This window comes from Terrapene carolina, unplaced genomic scaffold (assembly GCF_002925995.2).
Source record: "Terrapene carolina triunguis isolate 2854851 unplaced genomic scaffold, T_m_triunguis-2.0 Scaffold62, whole genome shotgun sequence".
Classification (NCBI taxonomy): Eukaryota; Metazoa; Chordata; order Testudines; family Emydidae; genus Terrapene; species Terrapene triunguis.
In genome coordinates, this window is record NW_020664413.1 from 3,564,856 (window position 1) to 3,577,142 (window position 12,287).

At 43.8% G+C, this 12,287-nt stretch overlaps 1 protein-coding gene across 1 annotated transcript in view; it reads left to right on the forward strand.

The window, feature by feature from the left end:
* ERCC3 (ERCC excision repair 3, TFIIH core complex helicase subunit) overlaps window positions 1-12,287 on the forward strand; it is a 50,580-nt gene that overhangs the window by 11,298 nt on the left and 26,995 nt on the right. Inside the window, exons 3-8 of the mRNA XM_026647380.1 lie at window positions 1,028-1,264; window positions 2,981-3,030; window positions 4,663-4,798; window positions 4,992-5,150; window positions 7,248-7,452; window positions 9,911-10,225. Of these exons, the coding sequence (XP_026503165.1) occupies window positions 1,028-1,264; window positions 2,981-3,030; window positions 4,663-4,798; window positions 4,992-5,150; window positions 7,248-7,452; window positions 9,911-10,225 (1,102 nt within the window). The remainder of the gene's footprint in view (window positions 1-1,027; window positions 1,265-2,980; window positions 3,031-4,662; window positions 4,799-4,991; window positions 5,151-7,247; window positions 7,453-9,910; window positions 10,226-12,287) is intronic.

Consider the following 12,287-nt stretch of genomic DNA (forward strand, 5'->3'; position numbering starts at 1 on the left):
AATCCCATCGCGGCAAAGCCATCTATGATGACCTGCGCGTTTCCCAGGGTCACTACCTTTGGGAGCAGTACCTTCACGATTGCCTTGGCTACTTGCATGACAACAACCCCCACGGTAGATTTGCCCACACCAAAGTGGTTCGCGACTGACCGGTAGCTGTCCGGCGTTGCAAGCTTCCAGAGGGCTATGGCCACTCGCTTCTGGACAGTGAGGGCTGCTCGCATGCGGGTGTCCTTGCGCTTCAGGGCAGGGGACAGCAACTCACAAAGTTCGAGGAAAGTCCCCTTCCGCATGCGAAAGTTTCGCAGCCACTGGGATTCATCCCAGACCTGAAGCACTATACGGTCCCACCAGTCCGTGCTTGTTTCCCGGGCCCAGAATCGCCGTTCAACAAAATCCACATGCCCCATTGCCACCGTGATGTCCTGGGCGCTGGGGCTCGTGGTTTCTGACAGCTCTGTGCCACTCTCCGACTTCAGGCTCTCACGGCGGTGCCGTAGCCTCCTCGCCCGATTTCTCTGCATCTGCCTCAGGGAAAGGTGTATGATAAGCTGCGAGGTGTTGAGAACGGCCACAAGTGCAGCGATGGTCGCAGCGTGATCCATGATCGCAGTGCTGTGGCGTCCGCGCTGTCACTGACCAGAAAAGTGCGCGAACTGATTTCCCGCCGGCGCTTTCATGGAGGGAGGGAGGGCGTTAGTGACGGACGGATGACGACAAATTTTTTTTACCCAGAAGGCATTGGCGGCTCGACCCAGAATTCCGATGGGCAGCGGGGACTGCGGGAACTGTGGGATAGCTGCCCACAGTGCACCGCTTCCAATATCGACGCTCGCCCCGTTAGTGTGGACTCACAAAGTCGAATTACTGTCCTTAGTGTGTCCTTAGTGTGGACACACACGTTCGACTTTGCAATATCGATTCCACATATTCGATTTAAGTAAAATAGAATTACCCTCGTAGTGTAGACATACCCTCACACACCCTCATTATTTCTTTAACATATTTTTCCTTTGCTGTCTTATAGGCTCCTGATGGCCATGTTTTCCTGGAAGCCTTTTCTCCTGTTTATAAATATGCTCAGGATTTTCTGGTTGCTATTGCTGAGCCTGTGTGCAGGCCAACCCACATACACGAATACAAACTCACTGCTTACTCGCTTTATGCTGCTGTCAGTGTTGGTTTACAAACAAGTGACATCACTGAATATTTGCAAAAGCTGAGCAAGACTGGTGTCCCAGATGGAATAATTCAGTTTATCAAGGTAAGACCATTTCAGTGGAGAGTCATTCTCCATTGTCTTTTCATGTCTCTAATCCTGTTCTCTTCTATTGCTCTGTTTCAGAATTCAAGGAAGCATGCTCTTCATCCTATCTTCTTCCTTTACCCTTAGGATAGCGTGAGAAACATAGCTTTCAGGCTGTGACAGATTGGAACTGGACAACAAAATTGCATTTTTCTGATTGGTTTCTCCATGCAACATGTATGCATGTCCTAAATACTGAAAATACCTTATAAATAGGTTTGACCCACAAACAGAAAATTTCATGTAAAGATCTGATCTTGTAACCATTGTTCATGTAAATAATTTAATTGGAGTCAGTAAGTGCTGCAGCATCTGACCCCAAATCTGGAATCACCCCTGCTATATGCATTAAAACTTCACATTGTCAAAAGGTACAAACCTGCACTATTGAACAGTGTCTGAGTTGCTTACGTTTTTTTTTGCATTTAATAGTAAGTTAATGCATAGGTGAGGTTGCTCTATTAAAATCAAAGTCAGAAATGCCATAGTCAAGGTTCCAACAGATGTATTAACACACCTGTGTTGTACATCCTGTATGTTTTTTGGAATGTGTTTTTTATATTAACAGAAATATAGTAATCTACACATTTAACCAAAAAGTAGTGTAGAAAATACACTCTTAATCAGGAATTAGGAACTAAGTCTTATTATTTTTGATAAAGTATTGCATAGCTTGTATATTCTATGGAGTGTGGCAGAGTTAACATTGCTATAAGAATCTTACTTTAACTGAGCAATCATAGCTTTGCATTAATGAAACATATTGTAGTTATTTATTGCATAATAATGGCAATTAATATACGTTGGTTGGCGGGAGGCAGTTCTCTGAAAATGATAAAAATGTAATTTCTTTTAAGCCAAGAAAAGCATATGCCTCCTTAGTGAGGACTGTGCCTTTCAACCTTAGCAAGTAGCAGGGACTGTCTTTTTGTTCTGTTTTTGGATAATCTCTAGAGCAGCAGGGTCCTTGTCCTTGAATTGTACTCCTAGGTGCTATGATAATACAAATAAACACTACTGTGGGCATTGCCAGGCACCTGCTGTAACCAGTCTTGTTATCAGCAGATAGCCATAACCTGTCTGGGTCTCCAGGTCTCTCTGGATATGGATTGTGAGAGTGTAGAAGCGTGTGAAAGATATCATGGCGTAGCCTTAAATATTTATGAACAAGCTGCTATTTGGACAGATATTACCAAAGATTCCAGACTTGACAATGGGACTGTTGTCCTGGAGTCTGACACTATATTGTGGGATAGATGAGTTCCCATCTCTTCTGTATCCAGGGGAGGAATTGCTCAGATTTTTCAAAGCATCCAGTTCTTAATGGTAACTAAGATGGGTGGGTTTGTTTGTTTGTTTTTTCGTAATCCGTAATAGGCTGTGAAATCTTTTGAAGACCTCTCATCTTTGATACCCATCAATTTTGCAGCAGCTCTCAGCAATCCTGTGCGTGTAGAGTTTGACTGATTTCAGTTCTCCCTTATACTTCCCATTTGTTCTGACTCTTATTGATCCTGTACTAGTCTTGGTGAACCATTCTGGTTACACAGCCAGGGGTGTGTGTATGTATTTCTGTATACACACAAAAACATGTGCTGTCACTAAATCAGCCACTGCTTTATTATGCTGAATCTGAATTGCTTGTTCCTAATGGATGTTCTTGTCTGTTTGTAGCTGTGTACTGTCAGCTATGGAAAGGTAAAGCTAGTGCTGAAACACAACAGGTAAGCAGCTTTTCTCTTTTATTTTGGGGGGTGGGGTGGGAGGCATATCCATTTTTTTTTTTTTATTCACCCTGCTTGCAGTGCTTTAGTATAGTAGTTATTTGCTTTAAGTTTGACTGTTCTGTGTTCACTCGAGTGGTGGTCATTGTGTTAGCATGGGTATGCTTTGTTTTTTTTAGAAAGACTCTTCAGACCCAAAGCGCTGATTTACATTAATTGATTGGTCAATCTATGGTCTCAGACTGCTGAGCTGACAATGTTTGTTTTACTGCGTTAGATTGCTTTACTGTGGGAAGTGGCGCGGGCCGCAGGGACATGCTGGCTGCCGCTTCCTGCAGCTCCCATGGGCCTGGAATGGCGAACCGCAGCCACTGGGAGCTGTGGGCAGCTGTGCAAATGTAAACAAACTGTCTGGCGGCCCACCAGCGGATTACACTGATGAGCCAGGCCGCAGGTTGCCCACCACTGGGCTAGATGATCTAAATGGTCCCTTTTAGCCTTAAAATCTGTTCTCTATTCTGCATATGAGGAAACCAAGGGTCAGAGGGGAAGTGACATGCCTGAGATGCCACAGCATGTCAGTGGCTGAGCCAGGAATAGAACCCAGGGCTCCTGACTCCCAGTGCCCTGTCCCTGTTGCCTCCCTTTTAACCTGCCTCTTTGGGTAAAACAGAGATCCACCAACCTGTGGAACTCTTTGCAAGAGGATGTTGTAAAGGCCAAGACTATAACAGGGTTCAAAAAAGAACTAGATAAATTCATGGTGGATAGGTCCATCAATGGCTATTAGCCAGGATGGGCAGGGATGATGTCCCTAGCCTCTGTGTGCCAGAAGCTGGGAATGGGCGACGGGGATGGATCACTCGATGATTGCCTGTTCTGTTCAGGCAATGGGGCACCTGGCATTGGCCGCTGTCGGAAGACAGGATACGTGGCTAGATGGACCTTTGGTCTGACCCAGTGTGGCTGTTCTTATGTTCAATACTAGCAAACTCTTTATAGCAGTTTTAGGAGGCCTCCCTGAACCACCTTCTGCTTCTCGAGTTCAAACATTTTTCAGCTTCTGTAGGCTCAAATTTTAACAAGACTCTCCAACGAGCATCTTTATTGGCAAGCTTCAAGGGGAAGAAACGCTTCTAGGGCTCGCAGCATAAGGTTTTCATAGCTTCTGCCTTAATACTAAGGGCTCAGGCAGCTCACTGCGCGTACTCAGATTCCTTTCCTGGCCCCACCCCAATTAGGCTTCAAAAGAATTGACTCCTTTTAGAGATGGACTGTAAATTGGGGAGATTTTCAGGGTTATCTAAATGGTGTTTTTGGAGTCTTTCTAGTTTTATCTAATTTTTGAAATGGATTATTCAAGCAAGGGAATCTTTAGCAGCTAAATATTTGCTGTGAGGGTGTCTGAAAAGTTCTCTGTAGTAGCAACAATTGTTTTAACCTTCACACACACAAGCGATGGCAAAGATGCTAGAACTTGAGTGACTCCATCTGGAATCACTGTCAGGTAGATTGAAACATCAATGCCAGTGTTCTGGTAGGTGCTCAGACAGATTCTCTGTTGATTGGTATAACGTGCTTTAAACTTGTTGGGAGCTGCTTGTATAGTTCTTGTTTGTTCTTTCCATCTAGGTATTTTGTAGAAAGCACCCACCCTGAAGTCATCCAGCAGCTTCTTCAGGACCACGTCATCAAAGAGTGTCGGCTGAGAAACGCTGAGGGAGAAGAAACAGAGCTCATCACGGAGACCTTCACGAGTAAATCAGCAGTACGTTGGGATCGAGGGTCACCATCTAAAATGCTGGATTCCTCGTTGTGAGGCTGTACACGCTCTTGAATATCTGCAGTGGTGGTCATTGCATGCTTCCTTCTGTTGTAAACGTTGCAAGTGCTCTGTGCTTATTAATGAACCATTGCTCAGTGAGAATCTCTAATAGCTTCTGTTAAATGCCCGTTTTCAGATTTCCAAATCCAGTGATGGAGGTCCTTCAACATCACAAGGGACAGATGCTCAGAATAAATCGGATGTCCCGGCTGACTTATTTGAGTTTTACGAGCAGATGGACAAAGATGAGGAGGAGGAGGAAGAAACGCAGACTGTATCTTTTGAAGTCAAGCAGGTAAATATCTGTTAACCCCTTCGCATCCATGTTCCTGGTGAGTCCCACTGCAAGCAATTGGATATGGGGTAGCTAAATACCATATTCTAAGGCTTTTCTATTGGGGGGGCCCTCTGAGCCACAAAGATTTCTTCCCCCACCTCCGAAAGTCCCACATCACAGATTCTTCCTCTCCAGCCTGGTGGGAGGGAAAACTAGACACTGCCCCTTCCCTGGCTGACGCGTGAGTGATGTTGACAGGCTACAGGGCAGTTGCTAGGGCATATGGGGAGTTCCCTTTCTGCAGGATTGAATGTGCTAACTCTGCGTTAGGTGGACTGTTATGCTGACCAAACCTGAGAGAGTTAATTACTTGAAAATATTAATATAGTGTGAAGGCAGGCTCTAAATCCACCTGGATGCTTTGTGTGACTTCACATCTCCTTCCAGCCCCAGCAGCTTCTGGCAACTGTGAGACTGTCCTTAAATTTACCTTGTCTGCTTGATCTTGTTGGCAGTTAATTTTTGCTGAATAGTGTAGTTAATGTGGCTTGCATACATACCCCGTATGTTTGAGGAGCTTAGGAAGATCTTGTGGACTTTTCTTTGGTGCTCATTGTTGTCATTTCTGAGCCTGTCACAAATACTAGTGAATTTGGCTGCGATTTTCAGAGGAGCCTATGGAAGTTAAAAGGGAGTTGCGTGCTTAACTCCTTGGGGACATTTGAAAATCCCAACCTCAGTCCTCAAAAAACCCAATCTTGTGTGAAGTAGAGATAGTTGTGTATTCCCTCGTGCAGATGGGGAGCTGAGGTCCCAGGAGCTTAAGTGACTTGCCCAAAGACAAGTTCCACTCTAGTGCCTTAGCTACAATAGCATTCTTACTCCTTATGCAAACCTGGCCTATGTAAAGAGATTCACTGTTCCTGTTTGCGGGTGCGGAACCTTTAATGTTACTGCTTGTTTGTCAAGTGCCTTCCCCATCCCAGGAGCGTGTAAGTAGTGAGGTGTGAGATTATGCAGGGGTTTGAATCAGATTTTGCTGGGTTTCTTGCAGTGTTTTGTCTAAATCCTTGGACAAAGATGCTTTTTATATTTCTGTCATGTACAGAATGGAGCATACCAATGCTTCACAGGTAGCAGGTGCTGTATATGAATAGACTGTATTCGATCACAAAAAAGCCTCATAAGTGAGGCTACGTCTTCACTACCCGCCGATCCGGCGGGTAGCAATCGGTTTATCGGGGATCGACTTACCGCGTCTCGTGAGGACGCGGTAAAATCGATCCCTGATCGCTCTGCCGTCGACTCCGGAAATCCACCTCGACAAGAGGCGGCAGCGGAGTCGGCGGCAGCGCGGCAGCGGTCGGCTTTCCCCCGTCCTCACCACCAGGTAAGCCGACCTAAAATACGCAACTTCAGCTACGGTATTCACGTAGCTGAAGTTGCGTATCTTAGGTCGGAACACCGCTGTAGTGTAGACCTAGCCTATGTCTGAAGTTTCTGTAGTTTTATCCTAGACGTGGCAAGTCTTTTGTTGCCTTATTGGAAACATAAAGAAAATCAGCAGGTTATTCGGGTCATTTTTTCAGTGTCTCAGATAGCAATTAAAAGCAACATGCTGTTGTGGTAGAGTAACTGTTACTGGGGAGTGAAGATTTCTCAGTTACCAGATGTGTAGCTTTTGTGGATCTTCAGTTACAAAACAGTGACCAGATATGCTGTATTTTGAATTTTTTGTGTTTGAAGAAGGGATTTGCTACTTCAAAATGTTGATTTGTCAATTGTCCTGTAAAGGACATTATCAAGGGCTTTCCCTACAGAATAACACTCTTTCAGAGATTTGAATATCTCACTTTTTTCCATTTGTCAACAATTTCCTCCCTTTGTTTCTAATATACAGTAATACTTAAATTGTTCTGTTTTCTGCTTTGATCACCAGCAAAATTCTGGGAATAGGTTTTAACTCCTGCTATTACAGAGCAAGCAAAGGGTGTAAAAGAACAATTAACTTGCCTTTATACAGCTCGTGTATATATAAACTAGCTATTTTAAAAAAATCCTCAGCAGGTTTTAGAAATTTAGAATGTGCTGTTAGAAGCTTTGTTTCCTTTCCAGGAAATGATTGAAGAGCTTCAGAAGCGTTGCATCCACTTGGAGTACCCCTTGCTGGCAGAGTATGACTTCAGAAATGATTCAGTGAATCCTGACATTAATATAGACCTGAAGCCCACAGCTGTTCTCAGACCTTACCAGGAGAAAAGTCTAAGGAAGATGTTTGGGAATGGGCGTGCTAGATCTGGTGTTATTGTCCTGCCATGTGGTAAGTAGTTGGATTTTGCCTGAGCTGAAGCAAGGCCTTACGCGCAACTAGATGGCATTTCTCTGTTTGTAACACAATCTTTGACTGCCAAAGCTGATTGATTCCAGAGAGTTTCAAGGAATGTTCTGGACATAACCCTGTTGATTTTTGTGTGTGTGTGTGGGGGGGAACGACACAGAGCCCCTGGCATCTGGTTAGCAGCTAGGTTTGCAAATGTCTGTAGATCAAAGAGCCAACCACTGGCAGCCATTAACACCTTCCAGCATAACAATACCTCCCCCAATTCAGTTCTACTGATTGTCCCCATAGGGTTTTAAAATGTTGACACCCTGAATGATTTATCTTCCAAATAGAAAGAAAAGAAATAAGGATGGCAAAGCAAGAAACGTAAGAACAGCCAGACTGGGTCAGACCAATGGTCCTTCTAGCTCAGTATCCTGTCTTCTGACCGTGGCCAATGCCAGGTGCTTCCCAGGGAAGGAAGAGAACAGAGAACAATCATTAAGTGATTCATTCCCTGTGTCCACTCCCATCTTCTGGCAGTCAGAGGCTAGGAACACCCAGAGCATGGAGTTGTATCCCTGACCATCTTAACTAATAGCCATTGATAGACCTGTCCTCCATGAACTTATCTCATTGATTTTTGAACACTGCTATAGTTTTGACCTTCACAATTTCCCTTGGCAATGAATTCCACAGGTTGACTGTGTAGTATGAAGAACTATTTCATTTTGTTTGTTTTAAGCCTGCTGTCTATTAATTTCATCACATGGCTCTTGTGTTCTTTGTTCTTGTGTTATGTGAAAGTGTTATTTTTTCCTTCTTATTCATTTTTTCCACACCAGTCAAGATTTTATAGACTTCAATTAGATCCCCTCTTAGTTGTCTCTTTTCCAAGCTGAAAAGTCCCTGTCTTTTTCATCTCTCCTTGTATGGAAGCTGTTTCATCCCCTTAATCATTTCCATTGCCCATCTCTGTACCTTTTCCATTTCTAATATTTTTTTTTGAGATGGGGTGACCAGAACTGCACACATTATTCCAGGTGTGTGCGTACCATGGATTTATATAGCAGCATTATGATATTTTCTGTCTTCTTATCGATCCCTTTCCTAATGGTTCCTAACATTCTGTTAGCTTTTTTTGGCTACCGCTGCTGCACATTGAGCAGATATTTTCAGAGAACTATCCACAATGACTCTATGATCTTTCTTGAGTAGTAACAGCTAAGTTAGACCCCATCATTTTGTATTTATAGTTGGGCATATGTTTTCCAATGTGCATATTTTTTGCATTTATCAACATTGAATTTCATCTGCCATTTTGTTGCCCAGTCACCCAGTTTAATGAGATACTTTTGTAACCCTTTGCTTTGGACTTAACTATCTTGAGTAATTTTGTATCCTCTGCAAATTTTGCCACCTCACTTTTTCCAGATCATTTATGAATATGTTGAATAGGAGTGGGCCCAGTAGAAACCCCAGGGGGACACCACTATTTATCTCTCTCAAGTCTGAAAACCAACCATTTATTCCTTGTTTTCCTGTCTTTTAACCAGTTAGTGATCCATGAGAGTCTGGGAGTACACAGAGCCCTGGCATGACAGTGGGGGTGGGTGGGAAACTGCCAGAGACTCTCTGAAATAGAAGGGGATGGGAATGGGCAACAGGGGATGGATCACTTGATGATTACCTGTTCCATTCATTCCCTCTGGGGCACCTGGCATTGGCCACTGTTGGAAGACAGGATACTGGGCTAGATGGACCTTTGGTCTGACCCAGTCTGGCCGTTCTTATGCTCTTATGAGGGTGGCACAAAGGGTGCTTGTAGGGGTGGGGAATAAAGGAACACAAGGAGCCCCTGGAGTGTGCAATGGCTCAGCCTGTAGAAGCAACAAAGACCCTGTACTGTACAGTTGTAGTGCTTCAGTGAAGATGGTTCTACACCGACGGGAGAGCTTCTCCCGTCGGTGTAGTTAATCCATCTCCATGAGAGGCAGTAGTTCTGTCGACAGGAGACGCTGTCTCATCAACATAGCACTGTCTACCCAGGGGTTAGGTCGCTGTAACTAGGGGAGTGGATTTTTCACACCCCTGGTCTACCAATGGAAGCTTGTAGTGTAGACCTGGCCTAAGCTTTGGAACAAAGAAACTATTCGAAGCAGTTCATTTTGCTGCAAAGAGAACATTAACTGCAGTGATTTTGCTGAGATTCTTCATAAGCATATGACAAGCAGCAAACACAGATGTGTGGTTTCATATGCTAATATGTAAAGGCTGCTGTTTCTGTTATAGTCTTAAAGCTGTGGCTACTGAGAAATTTCCCCTCCTCTAGGATTCCTGGCCAACCATTCCACAGTGGTTTTCCTCCCCTCCCCCTTTTTATCCAAGGAATGATGGGGTCTGTCTGTCGGGTTGATTACTGATGACAGTTGCTCTTGTTTTTCCTCCCCTCATGCAGGTGCCGGCAAGTCTTTAGTTGGAGTTACAGCTGCGTGTACAGTCCGTAAGCGCTGCCTGGTACTTGGCAACTCTTCTGTCTCTGTGGAGCAGTGGAAAGCCCAGTTCAAAATGTGGTCCACCATAGATGACAGCCAAATCTGTCGATTCACGTCCGACGCCAAGGACAAGCCTATCGGCTGCTCTGTTGCCATTAGCACCTACTCTATGTTGGGACACACAACTAAGAGGTCTTGGGAGGCAGAGAGAGTAATGGAATGGCTTAAAAGTCAAGAGTGGGGACTTATGATACTTGATGAGGTGCACACCATACCTGGTAAGGAGTGTACAAATTCTTAAATAGTCCCTTGCCCCCAGACCCATTGTTAATGCTGCGCTACTGTTGCCATGCAGTTTCTTTCTGGCTTTCTCATCATGTTGTTCTGAAGTTCTAGAATAAATTCATAGCTTAGTATTTGAGGCTTAATACATGTAGACGATCATAGGCTCTGATACAAGTTTTTTCAGTACTGCAGTATTTATATGAAGACTGCTTTCCAGAGACCTCTCAACTCATTAGGGTACATGTGTTACCATTCTTAATACCAGTGGGAAAGCATTATAGTAATGTTAGTACTTTTTTTTCCTAATTACAGTAGTAAGAAGTGTCATCTCTAGCGCTTTGGTCCAGAGAATGGATGGTCACATGATGCAGGCTTTCTTCTGAAGCTGCTTAAACTTCACCAAAAGATTCCTGAAGTACACTTAATAGCCATTTACTTTTCATGTAACAGTTGCTAAAGTTGCCATGTGGCTGTTACATCACCACAAGTGGGAGAGGAGTTGGTCTGCATTCTCTTAAGTGGGAAGGGAGGTGTCCTGATACAATCTCTTGAAGTGTGTGGTCCCTATGAATAAGTTAGGGATCCCTTTGTCTATGTATGTATTTTACTGGGAGGAAATATATCCATGCTAATTTGTTTCTGAAATAATTGTTGATAGTTGAGATAGGTGTGTTGACTTCCAGATAGGGATATATGGTGTTGGAAGGAAAGAATGGGAGCATTTCAGTTTACAGAAAATAATGCTGGTTAGAAATGCCCCACCAATCCAGTCCAAGTCTCCGCATGTAATTTTTGAGTATTAACAGAAGTGGGAGAAATGGTAAAATATGGAAATAGCCATTGCTCATTGGCAGCCACTTTAACGAAGATCTATGCTGTTGCCTCAGTTTTCTTACCATCATCGCTTCTTAGACTTGGTCATAAAAAATAAGGCAGAAGGCCTACTTTATGCTACTAGAAAGATGATGGGAGTGCCAGTAATGCCTGAGAGAGATGATGCCATCGTGCTCCAATGGACTGAACCTAGGAATGGTAGAACCCCTGTATTCTAAACCTGGCTCTGAAATGCTATGTGGCCTAGGTCAAGTCACTTAACACCTCTATATCTCTTTTTTTCCATCGGGTAAACGGGGATTGTGATGCTGGCAGTCCAGGTGCCCGCTCATGGCAAGATCCTCACTGATCACTGACAAGTGCATAGCTGGAAACCAGTCTGGCTCACCTGTGTGTTAGTATTGTTAAAATAGGTATTAGATTTATAGAGTTGTGTTTAGTGTTTGGACATTATAAAATGCTTGTGAGTTGCTGCCTGCATTAATATCACTTCTTATCTCCATATCCCATGTTATAAGGTAATATTGGAGTGTTTGCTTTGTAACTATAAAAGTGTTTCTTATGAAACTGGAAACCCCCACAACCAGGAGAGAAACATGACCAAGCGTAAAATACTAGTTTTGCCACAAGAGGTGTTAGGCTCCAGACGAACTACTGTGGAACATCAATGAACAAAAGACTTTGCTGATTGCTCCTCCCACACCCATGAAGAGGGGATATGCACAAATCTGCATCCCATCGCCGTTTGAACTCTGGGGGAAAGGAATAAAAATCCCTGACCAGGAGGATCTATATCACTCTGCTGCTTGGAATTTGGCCAGGGCAGTATTTCAAAGCATAAGCAAGGGGATCCCCAAGATGCTTAGTTTGGGTTAGAGCCTGCATATTACAGTATTACTTTTTGAAACCTAAGACTGTAACGCATATAGATATATTGATATAGATATATATAGATATATATGTGTGTGTGTGTTTACCTGCTTTAATATTACAAATAACTCTAATTGTTTTCCTAGTTAACAAACCTTTAGTTAGCTTAATATAGGATTGGCTATTAGCATTGTCTTTGGTGAGAGATCTAAGGTATAATTGACCTGTGGTTTGGGACTGGAAGTAACCTGTACATTGTTGTGATTTTTTTGGTGTACCGGTCCTTCTGTCACAAAGGCGGGCTTGCCTGGGTGGGGAAATAGACCGGGGTGCCCAAGGGGACTCTCTGTG